Below are 24,258 nucleotides of genomic sequence, written 5' to 3' on the forward strand. Positions count from 1 at the left end.
CCTCGTTTCACTTCATACGTCATGGCCATTTCATAATTAATTATTTTTCATATATAAACGAAGTCATAAGTTCTTATATAAATATGTTCCGTTTCCAAAAGAACAGGTTTACAATTTCTTATTGATCCCTCGTTGTATAGCTACGCTTTTAATAAAATATGATATTAATAGAGTATCCTAAGGTAATGTATACTATTTATATTGGCCATCTTATTATTTCTATGAATAAATTTTGGCTATTATATATAGAAAGAAATACAAATGATAAGCTACGCTTATCATAAAATATTACTGAACAATATAATACCTAATACAGTATCGAATAATATAATACGTAGGATTTTAATATTATGGAATATACATACATATAATTCATTTTAAAAGTTGTGGAGAAAATAATATGACAATGATAGTTTGGGAGATAAATAGCAGTTGGCATGATTGACTTATTTGGCTCACTACCTGATGATTTTCGGCCTTCTTTCTGTTTATTTTTTTGGTCAAGGTTGCATGATATAATAACAGCAACGACGCGTATTGTATCAGATCTTATTTAGGACTGAACACTGAAGTCTTGTTCCGTTCAGTTCAGTTTCAGTCTGGTGGAGTTTATTCCTGTATATCAGTCTTAAAAACTGATAAAGTTGGATCCTAGATGACATCCCTCAAGTGAATTTCTTCTTTTCTTAAAATAATTTCGTGTACTGACAGTTCAAATACCGGTCTCATGGACCGATAGGTCCAGTACTAAGACTGAACTGGACCAAATTAATGAGGAACGACACAAAACTATTTCTGGGTACTTGAAAAATCCATGAAGTATGTACAAAAAGTTTATGTAAACTTCAAGACTCCAGATACCGTATATGTGTACATCATTGTAGATATTTATAAGGATATGTACATGAAGTTTAATTTAATTATCTAAATAATCATATTTGTAATCATATGAATATGTACATAATAAAGATCTCTGTTTTCCATCAGGAACAGCTCTCATCCTTCTTAAAATAAGTTTATATTAGTGTATAACAGTCATAAATATATATCTAATAAGAAAGCTGATGTCTTAAGATTAGAACAGGGCTTAAAGAAACAGACACCTGAGAAAAAGAATCATTTATCTACAATTATTTACGATATATGTATGTAAATATAGAGTTTCTATGTATTTACAAGCAGATTTGTTCGTCAAGGATACAGTATTCAGTTTTCTATGTATATAATGTACCTATATGTAAACTATGACGTCATTTTCTTAATTTCCTGTCCTTAAATTAAACAGAAACTCAACTTAATAAGCGATACTCTGGAGATAGACTAATAAAAATATCAAATGTTATCATCACATTCTAATTAATTATTTCTTATAAAATTGACAACTTTGATAATTTAGAATCAGTGGTTCCTTCACTTTTTTTCATGAGGACATCGGACGTTTAATTACGTCTTTTTTTATTTTTACGAAAGCTGTTTTTTACATTTTCTGCGTCGCAAACACTGTTTCTGTTTTTTTTTAAATTTTAATTTAATTGGTTAGATGAAGTTGCACCTGATTAAGAATAAGTAAACAACACTATCATGGATGAAAATAAAATTTTTCACCGATTTGCTAACAAAAAAGAAAACAAATACGTAGTAACCCTGATAATTTGAAGAATGTTTAGAAAAAAAGTAGCACAGCTTTTATGTCGTTTCATTAAATTAGCACCTCTGGGATGAAAGAAATAAACCCTTACTCCATTTATAGCAATGATATAGGCAGAAATTACACCGACGTCGATCCTCAATTTTACTCAGTTTCTAACAAAGTCCATCAATAACTACACAAAAATGAAAGTTCTTGTGATTACTTTATACTTTTATGTTTTCTCTTCAAGAATAGGAGAATAATGACAACTGCTTTGAAAAAAAACCAATACATATTCAGGTAGCAACTACAAAAAGTAGTTATCATATTATTCTGTTATCATATTATTTTCATCTATGAACATTATATACTACAATTACTCCACTTGAACTATGAATGATCTTTTAAGTCCAATTAAATAATGTATATTTACTTCTCTAGGAGCGACTGGGAATCGAATCCAAGCACATTGTACAGTTGCATCCTTCCTCATAAAGGACATAAGTCACTATTAAAGGAGAGAATTAGTTTTTCCAATTTCAAAATTGAGTATCTAAAATTGTCAAAAGTGACACTTTCAAAAAGTTTAAGAAGAATTAAATTTGCAGCTGACTAACTATATGTTTTTATATTCGTGATTCCCTATAAAATATAGACTCTATATTTATGGGGCAAATGACTAAAAACTTTCGTCTTAAAATGACTTGGTTTGCTACAAAAGGTTATTAATTTTAAAAAGGCTGTCTATCTCTGTTTTTTTTTTGCCGGAACTCCTGACCAATTGCCTTTAAATTTAGTGGATGATATTATTTAAGTAATATTTTTCTCTCAAAAATTTTACATCTTGATTTTTATTATTAAAAATATTTTTATATGAGGAAATTCGATACTTTGATTATTACTTAGATAAATTAACGAACATTTGTAGGTCTTATTGATTAAAGAACTGCAAGATAATCAAATTTCTGGTTTCCAGGCAGAGACAGTGTTGATTGTGGTGCGGAAATCATAGATCGTTCTGCGAACGTTATAATTGGTGTTGGACCTAATTTAACCTGTCTTTTAACAAAGTTCGAAAACTACATTCTTCATTGGCCTCATTTGGTCTTAACATATCGTATAGATGAAGTCATGTGTGTTTACATATAAAAACATCGATGCAATGATATCGCATAGAGTTTATAGTGGCATAACTTACACATTACTAGGATGGGGGAGAAAATTGATGTCCATAGAGTGAGACCAAAATATTGGTCCAAGATTAATAATACATTAAATTTGTGTCCGCAGTCTGATAAAAATATCGGCACCTATCGGTCTCGGTCCAAGTTTTAACAATCATTGATCAATTTAATGATAATTTCCTCAAATTAAACTTTGCTTATCAATAAAAGAACTCTTTATAAGGGATCTCTGTGTTCAAATATACTTAAATTTATACTAACACATAGATATAGGAGCATAATTTTTAATTATATTCCACCCATAATAAGGTCTTAATTGCTAAAGAGAAGATGTAAACAAAAAAAGAAAACAAAGAAGAAGATTTTCAAGAGGTGTTTATTTAGATAAATATAAAAGCACTTTATACATAATTATCTATTAAGTATAGCAAAAACAAAACAACCAACCTTTATTTTTTTTTTGATTGCTCTAAAAAAATAATATATAAATAAAAGATCTGATTAATACGTGTTTACACATACCTACTTATACAAGTATAATCAAACCTTAATTTTGTTCTAACAACCTCTTAAGAGTTTTTTCTCCTTCTACTTTAAAAAAACAAAACAAAGCTATTTGCACAAATATCCATTTCATATTGAATGAAAAAATTAATTGTTTGCTCAACATCAATTGTTTACTTTTAAAAATATCATTTCTCTTTCCGCTGTATTAAGTTATCTAAACAACCAACTTAGGATTACATTGCATTCATAACTAGCAAACTGTTGAGTAATATACACTTTTACTTTGGGTCTAGGATCCATTACCGAAAGCCACTTTGCCATAAAAAATAATAAATCTATTTGATGATCATTCATGCAACAATACCTAAAAGAAAGTTTCGTATTATAGAGGAGTGCCCATCATCACTTGATGAAGTACATAGGAACTCTAAAAGATTCAATCCAAAGGATTGATTCATTTGAATTGTCCATTCGGTCTCAATCATTGATTGTCTCCTTCCCTTCTTTAAACATGTCTTTTCTTTCTAATTAATTTTTTTTATTCGGTGGACAACGGTTCAAATAGCAGTTCAAGCCAATTATTGAAATGAATCAATTATGTATTAATCAACACTGAATCATTGCAATTTGTGGAAAATAATAAAATATTTTATTTGTTAAAATTGGTGTTTGATGAATCCTCGTCAGTTATATTTATTAGGTTTTTCGTCAAAAAGTCCGTTCGGCAATGTGTATAATTGGACCAAATGGCATTCGGCAATAAGGTTTTTGGGAAAATGTCAGCGTATTTTTTTGTATTTTTTGTTTTATAAAGTGCTGCCGGATGCACCCGGCATTGCTTGGAGTTATTTGTTAAACACAATGTTTTTCAACGCCTTTGTTACTCATAATCAGTTTACAGTCAATTTGAACAAATACACTTTTTTAATATTATGCCTAAATTTAAATTTAAACATAGATTTCTAAATTAAAAATAAAAAGATATTTAATACAAAAATCTAAAATAATACAAACATAGATACTATTTTAAATATTGGTAATGAAATTGTATGTCTTAAATTGCTGCAATTTGATATTGTAATATTAAAAAAAGTAATCAAATCAGTTGTTGTCCCTTGATTGATTTTAAAAGTACTTGAACTACTTGAGTTGTTTCGAAAAACATATTGTAAATGCTGAATTGAGCAAAGTTGAACAATGGTTGTCAATCATTTACACTGTGTACCACCCACAGTGTAGTATAAATTGGGATGTTATTGCACCATTTCATGTTAACTGTTGCAGAGGGAACTGTATGATATAAATATGATATATTTGAAAATTTAAAAACATCAATCAATCGCTGATATGAAATCAAGCGATTTCATTACCCTCAAGTAAAATTTTGTCATTATCTACAGGGTGCAACAAACATAACTTCCTTTTTTAAAAAAAGACAATAAAAAAAGTTTCATAAATCAGAAAAGATGTCTATTTTCTGTACACTAAATAAACTGAAATTCGGTATTTTAATACCTGGTGATTTTTTTTTTTTTTTTGATTATTTGTTATCTTTATATCATTTTCGTTGATATTTTTCAAAGGGATAGCTAATTTTGTAAGAAATGATGCAACATTTAATTAGCAACAGTTTTTACTAGTTTATGGATGATGAGTCAATTAAATAATTAGTTTTGGGGATTCTGCAAATGTCATAAAAATGTTGGTTTTTCCTTTAAAAAATCAAACTTTTCATTCGATTTAGGGAAACTGTATGATTTTAAATATGATGGTTACAATTTTATCTCTCTAGCATAATTATCTATTGAGTTATGAGTTTATGTTCAGGCTCCACGTAACCTTGATAAAAATATAGAATGTAAATACCCTGTGTAAATTATTAAGGTTATGTATTTTTGATTTAAAATAACTTTTATAATTATTTAGAGCATACTTTTGATTCAAGTACTATAAAAAATCGTTTGAATTAATAGTTTATTTTAAAGGAAATACTTTATCCTGTCCAAAACATTGACTTGTATTAAATTAGATTAGATTAATCTTAGTCAAAAGACATGATACAACAATTGACTATGCAAGAGATCATATTGCGCATATACTGAATTTGATACGAATCAGAATTAAAGAGAGGAACCACATTTGTGATAGATATACATGACGTTTCTTTCCCTTTTAGTCTCTTTAGCCGGGTCTAACGGGTTTCATTTCCCTCTCCCTTCTTTGTCGTTTTGTTTTGTCAATGCGGTTATTAATGTATTGGTTCATTATGATTTGAATAAAACATAGGATAAGCTCTTGAGTAATAAATATGTATTATGTACGTATGTTAAATAATTCCACAAAAATGTAGATTTGAAGGCAATAACAAAACTTATTTCATGTACATCCTTTTCTTCTGGTCCCATTGACGGCGATATTTTCTATATTTATTCAAAAGCGACGGAGTAATTTGAATTTTTCGACCATTTCCTACGCTTCTTTAATATTATATCAATTTGTCGATAAATGGTTTATTTTAGGTTCATGAAATTTCGTCAAATGATAGTTGAAACATTTAAGTATGTGAGAAAATTTAATTTTTTTTTTTTTTTGTTTTTAAAAATGATAGAAAATTATACTTAATATTATTTCAATCTTGCCTCTTTTCAAGAGGAGGAAATATCTGAAGCGCTATGTTGTTAACATATATGTTATTTCAAGAAGGGGAAAGGAAGAAAAATCATGAAAATAATACACAAACTCAACTCCTCATCTATTTCATATAATATTGGATGTTAATGATTGTTTTTATTAATGATATGTTTTCTTCTTGTGTGCTTTTAAACCTATTACAAACATTTTATCAAGTCTTATGTTTCGAATCTTACGTTTAGAAGAATAACACTGTGTTACCTCGCTAACACAAATACTCTATGTATTTTTTGTCAGCTGTCGATTCCCTCATCTCACTTGATGCGACATGGCTATTTCATAATGTATTCTATATAAGCTCCGTTTCTAAAAGAACAGGAATACAATTTCTTGTTGATATAATATGTATATTGGCCATTTTATTATTTCCATAAAGAAATGTTGGCTATCATATACAAATAAAAACGTGTAGCTGCTACGCTAAAAATAGTACCTATATTACTAAGCAATATTTTAATACTATATCGAATATAACATTTTAAAATTATGAATAGATATGTGTGTAATTCATTTTAAAAATTGTGGAGAAATAATTTGGGACTGATAGTCTAAGAGTACTTAAGGGGATAAATAGCGCATGGTATGATTGACTTATTTGGCTATCTACTAGATTATTTTGGGCCTTTTTCTTCTTATTTTATTTCGGATGGAAGGTTGCGTGATAAAATAAAGGTAAGGACGTGTTAAATTACTGGATATTTAAAAAAAAACTGATTTTCATAAATTGCACATATGAAAACTCAAAAGCTAAATTGCAATTAGTCTAAGTTTACCTATAAATTATTCTGTCAAACCTTTTCTGGCAATTATTTTTTTTTTCGATAGCAAACTCAAGTTCCTCACTACTCCAACCCATGATAGCGACTGACTGTATTTCCAAAAAGCTAAAGAATCTTCCCTCTGGAATGAACCCACAGCCAACCTGCTAATACTGCTACTTCTTGATTACCACGCATGATAAAAAAGGAAACGGATACACCGTGTATGTATATATAGTAGCTACTACATGATAAAATATCAACATATCCTTCTACAATTATTTGTAAAAAAACTTTTTTTCAATAGCGTTCCTCTGCATATTATTCGAGGGATGTAGCATAACAAAGTTTGAGAACCACTGGATTGGATGGTTTAGCTTAATGTTTCTATTTGAGTTGCTCAAATATAATAAAAAGGTTTGTTATTAAAATGATAAGGATTAGTTAATTTTTGTGAGCCCCAAACAGTTTTAGAATGATACGTAATTAAATACTTTTAAAATTATATCTTTTCGACTTGACATTTTTGATATTAAGATTAATTTTGAAAAAATGTATTAAATACAAGTAGACTAATAATCTTTAGCTATTTAATTATTTTGAGAATGAGATGTAAAAAAAAATCCCTTTTACTGAAGATCTATCACTCCAAAAACATGTCATTTGGTAACATGTATGAAGTAATAGTATTTTTTTTTAAGTAGTCATATTTTTTTCTTAATTCTCATTCTGTACGAGACTATTCCGTTCAAGACTTTCTAGGGCAAGTAAAATTCATCATCATTGTAATTTTATTTTAGATAATATCAAATATAATCTGTATATATTTATTAGAGTTTGTGTGTGTGTGAATTCAAAATGAATGCTCCTGGGGGGCTACGGCTAGGTGGTTCGTGAAGGCTGCTCAGTTAGGGATAGAGTAGTATTTTGGAATGTGAGAAATGTTGAGATAAAATTGAGTTGTAGAAAAGGAAGAAAAATAACTGTTGGTACAAGTACTTAGTACTTGTTGTTGATAATAGGGAGAGGGAACACAAAACTTTGATGTAGCCTTTAATTGCAATATGATTCCCATTATTTTTAATTCATATGTTTCCTTAGACAACCAATCCACAGGTGAGACAAAAATAAGCAAGTTTTGTTTTTATTCCATGTCTCCAAGTGTAAAAATGTCGGAGCAGCAGCAAAAAAAACGAGTGCGCTCTTATACACGCCGGTCTCATTGCCAAGAAGGCTGCAGAGTTTGTTGGCATCTCCATCCGGACTGCTTAGAGTATCAAGAAGTCTATTATGAGCGTTCCTTTACATAACTGCCAAGAAGAACCAAAACTTCTGCAGGAACAAAATGGCTGACTTCTGGCCTGCCTCCATGTGTCCCTTTCTCAAGCCCTTACCTCTAAGCCCAGGACTTTGCAGTTTGATGTGTCTTGAAGAAAAATGTACACCACTCCTATCATGCAAGTTTGGATTTGCTTGGAGCTTCTTCCATTATGACAGTGTGGTAGGGCATGGAGAAGAGCTGCTAATGTGTTAGCCGGCTTATCGAGGCTTTATTATTTTTAAAGGATGATATATTGAATACAAAATTTAGCTAAATGTAGTATTGTAACATTTAAAAAATTGCTTTAGGTTGTCAATTCTTAATTCATAAAAATTGTGGTTTTTGTAAATAAGTCAAGTTTTGGGTGTCCACTCTGTGCCCACACATCAAGACAAAAGTCACAACTCCATTAATAGTCGAAAAATATTGTAAACACAAAATATAGTCATAGTTAATTGAGTTAGGGATGAAATTCAACCCATGGTCATCGTTGCTGGATAGCTTTGATCAGTGCAAATATGTAATTAAATAAATTTTTCAAACTTTGGATACGTTTGGATAAGGGATGCAATTGTCAATTTGTTACAATTATCTAAGGACAGAGGGGCATATATTGTGTGGATTTAGTTTATTTTATAAGGAACAGCCCAAAAAAAAAAAAAAAAAAAATGAAAAACTAGGGTGTCTTCATCCAAGAAGATTCTTAGTTGATTTTTATTACACACATAAAAACGCATCTCTTATCAAAATGATTGGATTTTGTTGGTTAAAGTGTACATTTAGAAGGGGGTAAGTTAAGAATGAACTCTGATAAAAGCAAACAAATTCTTGGTATCATATTATGTATATATATATATATATATAGAGTTCTTTTTTTTCTCCTTCTCTTTTTAATGATCTTGTATTTTCTATGTGTTTTTTTTTATTATGAGGATGATGTAGAAAATTATTGTTAGTTATCGTGGACTTACAGAAGCTCTTTTCATGTGTGTATACATACAATAAGAAAAAAAATACATATTCCCTGACCCCTCCCCCAGAAAATATAACTCTTTTATTACATGGTTACCGTCATCAAAATTCTAATATGTATCCAAGGAAAAGAGTGAGGGGGATATCTCTAATGTATCCTGAATGTTCCAAAGGAACAGAAAATTGCTTTACAGCAACATAAACATACATGTTTATTAGTGTTGAGACTCGGTCTGAGAGGCATTTCTTTTTCGGTTCGGTCTTAAAAGATTTTTTATAGCTCAAAAATGGATGGATAGTTTGGTCCAGACCAGTGACCATTGGCTCCTACAATTTGGCAGAATTTTTATAACTATCACAATAAAAGATTTCTCCCTTGTCTAAAAAAATTTAAATGTCACCATTTCAGAGAGAAAAAAATGGCTTTTATAAAAAAAAAATAACAAATTTATTACTCAAAATTGTCAAAAAAGCCCAACAGCTCAGTACCCCCACCCCACAAAAAAAAAAAAAAAATACTACAGATGTCCCTGATGATCTCACCATTATATATATCAGCCCTCCATTTCAAAATATTTTCCTGTACCTGGTGTCCAGATCAAAAATAAAACAGTGGACCGCCTCCTTTTAAAAAATAAACTTTTTATAAGTAAATTAAAATGACCTACGACTGGATAAGACAAATTTTACAACGAGGTACGTTGCAGCTCGAAATTGGACCAAATTAATACAAAATATAACAGTTTCAGACCGGTCTAGAATTTCCAAATCCAACCCCAACTTTAATATTTATATATGAAACACAACATTATACCAGTTCCTTGGTTTTAACCAGTTTTTATTACCCCCCCCATAACCAAAAATAACAAACCTCCTTCATCCGTCATAACCACAACAATTGTTTCAGGTCCTTGGCCCTCGGGATTGAAAACACGAATGGATACGAGGTACTGGGTGTACACTTTGAGACCAGTCAGTGAGTATTCCTAAGGGGGAAAAAGAACAAAATGTAATCATCATAAAAATTTTAATATAAGTTGTGTATAAGTTGGTAACTTTCAAAAGAAAATTGTACAAGTTACAAAAAAAATTAAACAAAAGACGAATAATTCAAATATGATGAATTTAAAGAGCTTGGGGTGAGGAAAATACAGTACTTCATTCAATATTCCATGGATATTGATAAAAACGTATATAAATGTGTCACAGTTTCGTTTTTCGGGGTAAACTTGCAAATGGACAAACAGATGAACTTGAAATTGGTTAAGTGAATATTTGACTCTATTCTTCATAATCTAGATAATCAAAATTTATCCTTTTTTTTTTGCAATAAACTCTGAAAATAACAATATTAATTTGTTATTTTACCTTTTTTTAAATAGTGAGACAATTTATTTACAAAACTACGAAGTAAATAACTCCTCTTTGTAAATCTGAATAACTTAAGACCAAATAGAGATCAAAATATATTGTAAAAAAACTCATTAATTTTATACATGAAAAAAACAACAACTAATGAAACTGTTTACTTATTTAATTTAATATTTGATTTGGGGACTTTTATTCCCTCAAAATGAGTCACAAACTTTAATGAATTCATAAAATTTTATATAAAATATAATCAAGTGGGGATATCTCTTCTAGTACGTTATAAATTATAGTATACACTAATATTGTGTATTAAAAGGACAAATGTCGTAATCAAATATGGCATTTTAAAATGAAGACCTTGTAACTGGTATTATTTGGTAATACAAGTAACAATTGTAACTTGTAGAGCCAAACAGCAATCTTGAACAAAAATCAATAAAATGAACAAATCCCAATTTATTTTTTACTCCATATAAATACGGCCCCATATTTAAGCCCATTATAGGCTTTTTATTCCAATTTTTTAGAATGAGTTAAGATAGTCAAAAATTTTATCTACAGTTTGAAACTTTATTTACTTTAAGAGACTTATATTGGCGCCGATATACTCTTTCAAAGAAAATCCATCCTTTTTTTTTTAAACTGCAACGATCAATTCGGTTTACTTTAAGCATGTAACACAGAAATCTGTAAGCGAAGGCTCAAGCGTACCCCTTACAAATTAAATAGAAGAACGGGTACTTTATTAAGATGGCATAACATAAGTTCCAAAGACGATTTGTTAACCATTTATCATATTTTTATGTGGAAAGGAAAGTAATCATTAGATGTAAATAGTGAAATATATACTTATATTTTTAAAAATCAGGCCTGTGAAATTCATGCATCACAGTTTTTATGAAATTAATTAATTCCAATATCAAGGCTATTGCAGGTATCTTTTTTAGATATAGGTATACAATACATTTGACTATTTGAATCAAACAAACGGGTGTTTTTTTCATAAAAATGTGATTAATTATTGACAAATGGTGTTATGAACTCATGTTATGTCATTCTAGTAATTGTTGAACATTCGCTTACAGGTTTATAGTGTTATATACTTTAAGAGTGCAATTTGCTGCATTTACTCAGGATCAATAAGAATAATTTGTTAAAAGAAAATGACAATACAGAATAGTAGTAGTCCACACACGATATTGAGAGAAATAATTCTATCTTGCTTTTGTGTTGATGTGCCTCATACCATCTAGATATATAATACAAAATAGGAAATGGAAGGTAAAAGTAAAAAAAAATTGGTCTTGCGTGAAACGAAATGAGCACATTAGTATCGGGAATATCCTTGACGTTCGTAATAATAGTTTATAATAAATGTTTCAAAAAAATATAAAACATATAAAATACAAATAAATCCCGGTAACATTTGTCAACATCTGATTTATGGATTCCATTTTGATTCCCCCTAGCTCCCTTTTTCCCTCTCTTTTTTTTCAAATATTTTTATTGTTGAATAATAAGGAAGGAAAGTCATCCTGGATTTTTTTTGATCAGCATTTTTTGAAAAAGGAGAAAATGACATAACTTAATTACCAAAAAAAGAATATAATTTATTTTCTGGTTGTCATCATTTAAAAAGAAATAATAAGATAAAAATAACAACAGAGTAAAGAGAAAATTGTTTTTTTTTGTCAATCCCCTGGAGCCCATGTCCTTTATACCATATCTATGTATATATAAATTATACATATGTAAGTCTTAATTCATTTTCTCTCTCTCTCCCTCATCATCTTTTATTGTTTTTGGCCAAGTCTTTTGAGAATGTTTCTATAGCTGTCAGCAAGAGGAGTAAGGAAATAATCCCATAAGCCTAATTTTATAAGTATATTAAATTTATATACATACAAGTATATCCTTCCTTTTTTAACTTGAGAGGGAGCAAAAATAGAAAAGAATGATAATTGACGTGGGGAGTTCGTTACCCGCGATTTTATTATTAGGGGTTCCCAATATATTCAGAGGATTGCAGTACTTGTAAGTAATCTAAAAAAAATGAACGATTAATTATTTAAATGGGCCCTATAATATCCCATCATTGTATTATTGAACTAGAATGGACACTGAAGAACACAAAACCTCCAGCCAAAGAAAAAAAAAAGAGTTATGTATATTAATTTTTTTCCAAAGTTATGGTCGATTATTCAGTTTTTATCTTTGGTGTTACCTTGATCTTGAGCGTTGACCTTGACTTCTCAAAATATAATGACCTTCTACTGTGATCATATGTAATCTTTGTAAAAAGTTTGGTTAAAATTGATTCGTAACTGTTGCCGTAATCCTCGTGACTAACAAACAAACCAACTTACTAACTAACAAACAAACAAAGGCAAAAATATAACATCTATTCAATTTTGTTGTATAGATATAAATATATATATAGCTATTGCAAAACTATTTTTGTCCCATGGACCATTGGGTATTTAATAAGAAATACTTCATAGTCCACGCCCGACCTGACTCAATAACTCTTAATGGGGAAGAGGTTCCTATCATTGGGTCAAGTCGGGTTTTTAATCATATAGGAATACAATTTATCTAAAAAAAAAAGTGTCGATCTTTGTCGAGTCGGACTTGATATTTGGATCCAATCTTAACTTAACTTTAATATGCATATATCTACAAACATACATTCAAAAACCCCTCTCAGCAATTGAAAGTCCATAAATGAAAATATTTTTATTGGAAAGGGGAAAAGAGCTAATGTATAGGATCTCTATAATAAATTATATGAACCATGCTGATAGGGAAAAGATGTTTTTTTTTGTTACTAACATCATCATGATGAGGATGGAGAAAAATATGGGGGAGGACCCCCCCCCCTTATTTTTCATGGCTTTATTACATACGAAATGAAGGACCAGGGGATATTTTTGTAGAACTCTTAACAATCATAAAAATGAATTATCGCATCTATAAAGAGCACTGTAAAAATACTCTACAAGAATGTTTATAGGTAGTAGTGATTGGTGTAGTGTCGTTCCATATTTATTACGTCTTGTTCACTAGATTGGTTTGTTTTTCAATTTTTTTACAATTTCGATTAAGGCAAGTTCGGAAGAGCTGTGATGTGCTAACAAAATAACCTATGCAAAATTTCCTTGTTCTACAATATCCTCTAAGAAGTACATCTAGCTCAGAGTTCGAAAGGAAACAAACGTTATTTACTTCGTCAGTAAAGATTAAAGTACAGCATTAATCATTATTTTATAAAAATTAATGAGGATTGACATTTTTCTAAGTTATTAAAAATATTTATAAAGTTGTTTTTTTTAAAGCTACCCTATGGCGAAAAAAAGAAAGAAAGAATGACCTACAGAAAAAAAAAGATCTTTCGTTTGTGAAAAATTAAAAAATGATGCGTACTTTACATAGGATCATCAAATTTTCCAAACTTTTTTCCCATTAAGACAATGATAAATAAATAACTTTTCAAAGAATTTTTATAGGTTAGAAAAACGTCTATCAAAATATTTTAATGGAAAATGACTTAAAATATCTTCTTAGTATCAAATTTTTATAAGTAAAGAGTTTTGCCTTTTTTCATAATTTTTTGGACATGTGTGACCTACATATGACCTCGTAGAATAATGCAATTTTGGAAAGGTTATTTTCATACCACAACACAATTTTTCCACACTATCCTTAATCAAAAATCGAAAAAAGTTAAAAAACAAACTTCACTTTTGTCCAGTCTTAGAACAGGCCCTTAGGACTACCCGTTTTGGATTTTTTCTAAAAATATTGATCGTTTATGGAGCTAAATATGATATACGTTGTTGGATAAAAGGATTTGATGTTTCGCCTATTTTGTAAGTTTGCCCACTGACCAACAAAAAAAAAAGTCTCTAATTTTAATAGTAGGTTTTTTAGTGAGATATATAAGGACAAATTAAATGCAGTTAAGTCGCCTTTACCCTAAGCAGATAAACACTCCTCGCCTTTAAGCAGAGAAACACACACAATATCTAATGGTTTTAACCCATTCTTGACAGTGATGATGGCTTTCTTGGGGTTATACTTATCATTTTTATTCTTTCAAACACGGGGACTTAAGTTGATTCCAAAGAGCTCGATTTTGGTCTCATGTGACCAAATTACATTATTCAAAATATCCTCTTAATCATTCAGCTGCTAATTGACATACTTAGATGGATTTGTATTTAGAACTTTGGCATGTTGTTAGATTTAAAAAAATTTATAATGACTCCTACTGTTAAAATAAACCTACTATTAAAATTACAGATTTTCTTTATCAGTGAGCATGCATAAAAAATGGGCAAGGGATCAAATGTTTATTTCCTCCACTATATGGATTAAGAGCATTGCAAAAATATCTTTTTTAATTAAAATGCGATATAATACAAATAAATTATATTTTTACTTACTTATAGGTATGACTTATTCTATTATATAACAGAATAATTAAAAAAGGGAATAATACTCTCAATGACGTCACAAGAGATCGATTTCACCTTCTTTAAGGACTGGCAAGTGATACTGGACTTGGCCAGTGTTCTAAATAAGGACCAACAGCTACACTAGTAATAATTCACCAGTGCTGCATCTTTTGAATTACCCGCCACGCAAAATCTAATTTAATTTGACAAATATAAAAAATTTGACAAAAAATAAATAAATATAGTATTTAATTATTTTTTTCCTTACATCTACTAATCTACATATTAATTCAATTCATTTAAGATGGACCCACACAAGATTGGAAGAAAAGTTGCGATTGGGAGGAACGTGCTCTGCAAATAAATAAAGCTTTTGTTGCAGTTAAGAAGAATGAATTAATAAAAACATAGAGGTTGTGAATACCATCTTACTATAGACCTAATGGCTATATTTGAAGAATATAAAGTTATGGAGTTTAATCAACGTCTGAATAATTTAAAAATTATTTGTTTTGTTAAATGTTCCTTTCATTGGTCAGATGGAGTTGCACTGATTAAGTATGAGTAAACATTCTAATATTAAAATGAATCTACCTGACTTAAAAATTATGTTTGAAGTCCATATACATAATATATATTTATTCTTTAGGAGCGACCATGAATCAAACATTAAGGTCCAAGGCTCTCCCTAGCGCGTTGTTCACAGAGCTACAATGTTATTTGATCTATTTTAAGGATGTGAATATGAATTTTGGATACATGATAATGATTTAAAAAATTTATTTAATTGAAAATTAGATGTGTCCCTCGGAATTTGCCCACAAACCTTTTCAATCACATACTAACTTGTCTTTTAGCGAAATATAACCTTTTATACATAACCATCTATTCCCTCACAGTTTTTATGTATATACATTTGTTACAGAAATGGTAAAATGCGCAACCCTTAACTATTACGTTCAATGTTAGTTTCTAAAAAAAGGTTCTTATACTGATTTCAAGACTACCTCTTCTATCGTCAAAAAGAGTTCTGTAAGAAATATTACATTTAAAGTGTAAATAAAACTTAAATACTAAATTATGATCCTATATAAAATACGAGTTGAAAATACAAAACTTAACCCGACTCGTGGGATAAATGTACATCCGTGCATTTCTATTGGATAGGTAGTATCATTTCATGAAGTATATCCCCATATAAATGGTAAAAAGCTCTTTAAAAGAAAACAAACGTTTTTCCTTTTTGTAAAAGACAAAAAAATTTGTTAAAACCTTTATTCTTAAAAAAAATCATTTATATTCATTAGGTATAGTGTGTGGTGGTAGGGTGGTGATGGGTATGTCAGACACAAAATGGTGACTTTTTCCCCCTTTTTCTTCTTCTCTTTCCCTTTCTTTTTTTGAGAAAATAATAAAAAATGGAGAATAAAAAGAATAGGGTAAAAATCCTCAAGTCTGATAACATTATTAATATATTATTAACTTTTGTAAGTCTGTAGTTAATGGTTTGGATTATTACTATTATAATAATAATTTCTCAATTGTAAAGAGTCAAAGAGTACATACATAAGGAGGCAGGGGGGGTATCTGCTGGCTACAGTTGTTACACTTTTAATAATAAGTGAATAAAAGAATAGCTCGAAAAAAACTATAATAAAAGGAGGAGTCATAAATTATGAAAAAATTAGGCAAAATATTTTTCGTAAAGCTTGAAAGTTGTTTCTATTTCTTTGATGGTTTTTATTTATATTTGAAGAGCGTTTTCATGGCACGTACGTACACATTGTTGATGTAGGCCATATAAAGAAAGAAATACAAGATTCGGCAAAGATAGATAAATATCTTAAGACTAGCATTGGATCGGTCTATAAACAACAACTGAAAAGACTGAAGTCATGCGAGTCTGGTCCTGATTAATTTTGTCAGTCCTAAGACGGGTCCTTATCGGTCTTTTATGGTAACTACACCATTTGAGATGAAATAATAACTAAAGTCAGTCTTCAGTTGGAGAAGTTTCTTCGAAACCTCTTTCAAGAGACAAGATACCTCAAGTTTAAAGTAGTAGGTGTGTGGCTAGAACATATTAGACGTTCTAGCTATCATTTATTATTTTCTTTGTTTTTATATTCTTCAATCCTAGGTAGGAGTGAAGAAAATGAAAGATAAGTAGGACCGAAGGACTAACTAATCGGTTCTTAGGACTGTTGAATGGTAAAAAGATCGGACTGATAAAAAAAAAAAAACCTGAAAGGGTCACAACAACCTGGTGAAGAGTTGGCAACGAAACACAATAGTGGTTATTATTAATTCATTTAAATTTTTGATTAGTTATTTCTATTGAAATAAATTGCCTTGACGTATGAGCTCCGTCAAGAAAGAAACTAAACTCGTATGCCAATGAATTACTGTACATTATTTTATCTTTGGGTATAAAGAAGTATCATAATTTGAGCATCCGCTAAAGGAAATAGGTTAATTAGATTACATATTGAAAAAACAAACAATGATGACGTCACATGAAAACATATGTTAATATTTTTTTTGTCAGCCATACTTTCTGCGAGATTTTCTAAAAATTTGGTTGTTTTATTTAAATAGTATACCATATATAATAAAATTAGGGATGCCAAAATAGGATAAACAAATAAAGGACTTAAGTTTTTGCTATCTACCAAGAATCTAAATATCTCTTAATTTTTTTATCTAAACTTGAAATGTGTTAAAAATATGATATTGCATCGTTATACATTCATATTTACATGGGCAAAAAATAAATTAATGCATTTATAAATATTTTTCTCATATTATTCGTCTTTTCTTTTTCGATCCAAATCAGAATTAAATGTAAAAATATAGCTATTTCATACAGATTTTCAGTACATAAATATTTAATCGTATTCAATCATCACAGTTTTTCTTTCGTAATAAGTTATATTCGATACACGTGTTCAGTCATTTTTCATTTTCAAAGCCATTTTTTTAAATTGATACTAAAAATCAGAAAAAGTAAAAAGTAATTCTTCAATACATTAGTAATTGTAAAAAAAAAATGAAAATATGTAAATTTTATTCAATAAAAATATCAATAACGAACCCCCAAGATGGCATTCTCTACTTTATGGTATGTATAGTTTTTGTCGCGCACTACAAATGCATTCACATTTTAATGAGCATTAGTTTATCCATTGTTAATATTATGTCGACCATCGTTTCAAACTACTACTAATAAATAACATCACATTCTTAGCTTTTTTGGAAGAAAAATTAGAATTTTCTGTTAAATTGTATTTTGATGGGATTATTTTAGGCAAATTTTCTATATTTTTAAATATGTTATGTGCAAAAATTCAAGTAGTTTACTTTTCTTTAGACGCTATAAAGTTGAAAGAATTATAGTTCTACGTTAAAATTGACCATTTTGAAATTTTTTGTACCATCTCCAGTAAAAAGTTATGTATCATTTAAAAAAAAGTCATTTAATGAAATTCATTTTTATTATTTTCTTAGTAATTTGTTCATTTTATTTAAGCAATATATCAACTTTAGTCATGTCCTAAACAAGGTCTTATTTTAATTTATAATACAAGCTGTACAATTATGAAAAATCTCTATCACGAAATAAACAAAGATGTACTGACTTTTCCTTTCAGCTGTTTATAATAATGTTTATAAGTTGAGTCCCATCTGATTTAAAGCAGTAGACTCTAGTTATAATGAACTCAAAAATTGATATTACATAGCATTTGAATTTTTATATTAATTTATATCTATCAAGGGCCTTTGTATATAATTCTTGTCATTTCATACTTTGTCATAGATACTTATATTGCTAAGATTATAAATACAATACCATATAAAACTTAATAAGTATTCTTTAAATAATAATTAACAGTTTGCAATAGAAAAAATACAGAAGGCTTGCTACCATTTTTTTTTTTCAAATTTTTCCTTTTCCTTTTGGGAGTGGGGGAAAAAAAACTAGTCGTGTATGCAAATAGTTTTTTCAACGTCATTAATCACGTGACTGGTATTGTTTTGAATCCATATAAGTATATATATATATAAGGTGATAAAATTGCACGTTGCAAATTTCTATTATTATAAATAAGAAGAAGAGCAAGAACAACAAAAGAAATTATTTTGCATTAGCAATAAATTTTGCAAAATGAAACAAATCTTATTATACCATTATTAAAAGAATTAAATTGAACTACTGAGTCGTGGTGAAGAAGCACTCTGCAAAATAAATAAAAATCAAAATATTTTTTTTCAATCAATTTTCAATTAAATTTTGTGTTTTTGTGTAATTTTCATTTGATCTCAATAAATGAGGAAAATAATGATAAAACATTTGTTGAATCCCTATATTTTCAACACATATGCACTTACTGTTTGTCCTGGATTCTCCAGGGGGACTTCTTGTGCTTCATCCGCGTCCACATCCCGTGGACGATACGAAATAACATAGCCCAGAAACTGTCCATGAATGCTTGACTCTTCAGGGGCTTGCCAACTCAGGTATAATGCCGTGGATGAAGTATTATGAGCAGCCGTAACCCGTGGCTTTCCACTCGGTTCTAAGAAAACAAAATTAATCAGTAGAATCCTAAACACATTGCGAAGCCTACATACTTTCAAGTAGAGTAATGGTTGGATAGGAAGGCTTTGAAAAGACTGAGCGGCCTACATGGTTCATTGCCGCCACTTGGAAGTTATAGACAGTGTAAGGGGAGAGTCCTGTTATGGTAGTTTTTGGTATAGAGGAGTTGCTAAAAATCTCACGTCCAATGTCGATAAAGTCTTGATCATCTGAGGCAGACACGGAGCGTTGTCTATTTTTTTTTGGGGGAGAATATACTTAGAAATTGCTTTGAAAAAAAGTATTAAAATACTTACCCAACACGTATGACATATCCTTTAATGGGAGAGTCGTCCTTTGAGCGTGGCTTTGACCAAGAAAGACTCACTGAGCGGGATGTAAAACCCATGACAATCGGGAGTCGAGGTGGATCAGGAACATCTGTAAAGAATAATAAAATCAATGTGATTATTTGGCTATGAAAGTAAAATAGAGTTATTTAACTTTTTAAACTTGGATTTAAAAAAAAACAAAGTTGATTTTAAGACACGCAAACATCATCACGTGAGTTTCCATTACACATAAAAATATTTAAATTTATTTATTTTTATAGAAAGAAAATTAATGATTAAACCATTAGGAAGTCACGATAACTTTTATATTTAAAACTTTTCATACTAGTCAAATAATGAAATTACATTCATTTAAAGAGAATACCTCAATATTTAAACATATAAAATACGTATCAAAAGTTCCAGGACTTAATTATATACTTTGCATGATCTTATGACAGTATCAAACATTTGTGCTTTCCCCTTTATGTCTACCAATTTATTGGAATCCATAATTAATGTGTTTATCTTCTATAAAAGATATACTCTACGAATACTTTTTTTAAAGGAAATTAATAATATATAATCTAGTTCCAAAGAGAATATTGAAACAGGCTGACATAACAATCAGATACAACAATTTTTCAACAAAAATGTCCTTTTTGACTCAAACAGAGTATATGACACATAGAAATTCGTAAACACAATATAACGACATTATTTCCATATGCTTATGAAGTCAAATTTGAATTACTATAGTTACCTTTGTGCATTAGTTTATAGATTTATAAATGGTTTTATTGGATAGTAACCATTTTGACAATTATAGGGGGGCAAGTCTAAATATAAATTTTGTTTCCCTTTCACCCTCGAGAATGAAAAAATTCCCGACAAATAACGTGGAAATTTGAATAATGCATGAAAGGCCTAATGTAAATAATAAATCATAAAAAGACTTCCTATAAAATTTTAAACAAATGACAAATAATTTTAGCAGCTTAAAAGTTATTTAGTACTCATTTGGCTTGTTTTTTAAATTACCCAAAAAATAGCAATTTTTATGTGTATTTTTTTGCAAATTATGCGTAAAAATTACAAACACATAATGAATGTAATAATGAAGTATTTTCCTAGAGATTTTGATTAATTGATGATAAATTAAAAGCCTTAGCTTACTTTTACTTTAAAAGTAAAAATGAAAAGAAGAATTTAATTAAAATTAAACCTATTCCCAATTAGAATAGTAGATACTTGTATTTTGGAAACCATTTAATTGTGAAAACCATCTCAAACTGAGTTATATACAGTCGTCAACTACTCCATGTTTCATATTTAAGTTTACAGCCAAGGAAATGCTCACAGCTCAAGTTTGGATAGGAATTTTTACAAAAGAGAGGTTGTGTTATATTCTAATAATCATTTCTACTTGTTTTTACTTTTAAATATTGCCTGTATCTTCATAGACAACAAAATTGACGCCAAAAGAATTATTGTGCTGGAAATAATATACCAACAGAAGACCCCAACCATGATTGCCAATGGCCTCAGGATTAGCTGGACAACCGTGGACGGTATTAAAAAGCTATTTGAAACATAAGGAACAGACGCCAGAAAGTATGGGGAATGTCGGAAAGGAACAGTAAGAACAAAGGGGGAAAAAACAAAAACCTTTCAAAAACTGCATTGGTAGAAATCCAGTGTGGACAATTCGCGGTATGACCAAAAGGATGAAAGTGGGCAAGATTATGCTGTGAAGGATCATTACAGAAGACTTGGAAGTAAAATCAAGAGCAAGGAGGAAGAAACATCTCATTACGACAAGCACAAAGGAGAAGAGATTGTCTAGATCTAAGATTATTTTGAACGTGTCCAAGAATATGTGGTCTCCCAGCTTCCCCGATCTTAATCCTTTGGAGTATTCCTTCTGGGGAAAGGTCGATGGATCTGCTTGGAACAAACATCAGGGGTCTGTGATATCTTTGGAGTCCGACATCTTTGACTGCATCGACAAACTTGTCAGAAAACTACATCTTACGTTTTGTGGGGGCCTTTAGGAAAATTATGGGGGCATCATTGAGGTTGAAGGACGCCATATTGAATAAAAAATGTCGGTTTCAGTTATAATTTACTGGAAATAAACATATTTTTTTTCTTAATGTCTTCACGGACTAGTTTTTAATAAATGTTGAAAAGCAATCTTCAGTGTAAACCTAAATATGGGGAATCGGGTAAACATCAGGAAAGGAATAAAATTGTGCTTTAATTAAATTTAAAGTACTTTAAAAATACATTGTTACCACCTCATCCCGGTTTTGTATAATTCATTACCATTCTAAATATCCCTAAACTACGTTTTTTGTGTTAATAAAAATGCTATGCGAAATCTTTTTTTGGTCCACCCAATTTTAGTATTACAAGTCATAATTCGAATTGATTATATTCCAATGCAACAATGTATTCTTATTTTTTTTACAATACTCTTAGTGTTTTTAAAATTAAAACAACTTGGTTTATTTAAACACATAAAGGAAAAATTAGCCATAATAAGGCAGTTAGTTCTGATATAAAACCGTTTGACAAAATCTTTATTTTTATAGATCGAAAATGATGTGTAAACTCGCCTAAATCAATAAAACAATCATATCTATTGAAAATTAAAATCCTTACAATCATAAAAGCCATTTTTATATATATTTGAACTACCATAGCTGTCATGGCTATGACAGTTCCAATAAGAATTTATGATGTATCAGTTGAGATATAGATTCTAACCATATACTTTTCAGTAAAAATGTTTGTTGGCTGGCAATTAGAAGAGTGTTTTCTTTAGTTTCAAATTTTTATACTTAGAGTCGTAAATTGGACCATAATTAGTATTCACATTCTCAGGCGTCTTGGCTTACCTTTTCGCCTTGTTTGAAGAAAAATGGTAAAATAGACATATTTTCTCATAGTTGGTGTCCATCTATAAGACGTGCTAGAGCAATATTGTGTCAAAAAATAACAGAACTGTATAATAAGTTTTCTTAGAACGAAAGCTTATCTTTCTAACACAATCTAGTGTAAATAGATTATATTTATACAATGCAAGATAAACATTACTAAAGTCATCTATTGAGATAAAAAAAAGGATTTATTTTTAATACACTTATTATATCTTGGATTTTTGCCTTTATATTTACTTTGTGTTATATAAGAAATACAACAACTCTGTTCCTTACGTTTAGTTAATTAAACGGATAACATAGGTGATCACCATTAGAAAAGGAGGGAATAGGAGAATACACTCTCCAGGATACATATATATGTGCATTTTACTAAATTGGATACGCATAGGTACAACAAAACATAATTTGTAGCATTTATACATAATTATGACGACTACTCAACTCGTACCTCTCTATTATGAATAACAACTAACTCTCTGACAAGGAATAATTAAGGCAAGGGATAAATCAATCATTTTATGTGCTCAAAATTTGATCCTCATTATTATTGATGAAGGCAAACAACAGCAATTAGCTACTAATGAATTAATTAAATCCAATTTCTTTCTCTATTGCCTCTTTATCTAACCTGTAATTCAAGCTTTCAAGAGTGAAAGTTTGTAAATATGTTTAATGATCTTGCTTCTAGCTCTAATTACTCTTGAGCACGCTATGCTCAACAAAATAATTAATACATACATAAGTGCTTCGTTATATCCACATTCCATTTGTGGTATGCTAAGTAGTCTCAAAGTTTATAAATACTAAAGAAAAATGGAATTTCTCTTTAGTATAAAATAATTTCGCATTTAAGATTTGAGGATTATATGTAAAGACTATTATTCTAAATTCTTTTTCTGTGGAAGTGAATTTTTGTTTCTCTACAGCTCTTGTCACAGGTTGAAAAAAAAATGTCCTAGAATGCGGGAGTGGCATTTTCTATTGGGCAATCTGAACAGAGTTTATTATTTTCCAAGGCTATTATGATTATTATCTATTTTATGAGATGACATAAAATCTAAGTATACAGTAATAACTAGTGAATGTTCTCATGATGGGCAGTTATAAATGTAAGTCCTTGTTGAAGTCTGAGTAGAATTGAGGATTGAGATCGGAGTAATTCCTCTCCGTATCTTTGCAAAATATTATCTAGGGGGATTTGTCTTTATTCATTGAGTCTCACAGCTGATTCAAGCTGATTTAATGGCACGTCATTACATCCAAGCTGCTTTCCTCTGAAACTGTTACCATGTTTATTTTTGGTTTCTTTTATTTTTACATACTGGAATGAGATATTTTATGTTTCACTGGCTACTGTGGTAAGATGTCGTTTTTTATTATACAACCTGTGACATCACTTAATTATTTTCATCTCATGACTTATGTATTTTTTTCTTCTCTACACATATTTAACATCGTTAATTCATCTATAAGGGTAAATTCGTGGTCGTTGCATAATTAGTTTCAAA

The 24,258-nt window shown here is 29.6% G+C and overlaps 1 protein-coding gene across 2 annotated transcripts in view; it reads right to left on the reverse strand.

Moving 5' to 3' along the window:
• LOC121116018 (putative receptor-type tyrosine-protein phosphatase mosPTP-1) overlaps window positions 1–24,258 on the reverse strand; it is a 97,372-nt gene that overhangs the window by 40,401 nt on the left and 32,713 nt on the right. For both annotated transcript variants that reach the window (XR_011779857.1, XM_071887947.1), the window contains exons 3-6: window positions 19,788–19,911; window positions 19,524–19,723; window positions 19,281–19,468; window positions 9,935–10,049 (exon numbers count right to left, since the gene is read on the reverse strand). Coding sequence is in view for 1 of the 2 variants with exons in the window: in XM_071887947.1 (XP_071744048.1) it covers window positions 9,935–10,049; window positions 19,281–19,468; window positions 19,524–19,723; window positions 19,788–19,911 (627 nt within the window). In the remaining variant the exon portion in view is untranslated. The remainder of the gene's footprint in view (window positions 1–9,934; window positions 10,050–19,280; window positions 19,469–19,523; window positions 19,724–19,787; window positions 19,912–24,258) is intronic.

Source organism: Lepeophtheirus salmonis, chromosome 4 (genome assembly GCF_016086655.4).
Source record: "Lepeophtheirus salmonis chromosome 4, UVic_Lsal_1.4, whole genome shotgun sequence".
In the NCBI taxonomy this organism is placed as follows: Eukaryota; Metazoa; Arthropoda; class Copepoda; order Siphonostomatoida; family Caligidae; genus Lepeophtheirus; species Lepeophtheirus salmonis.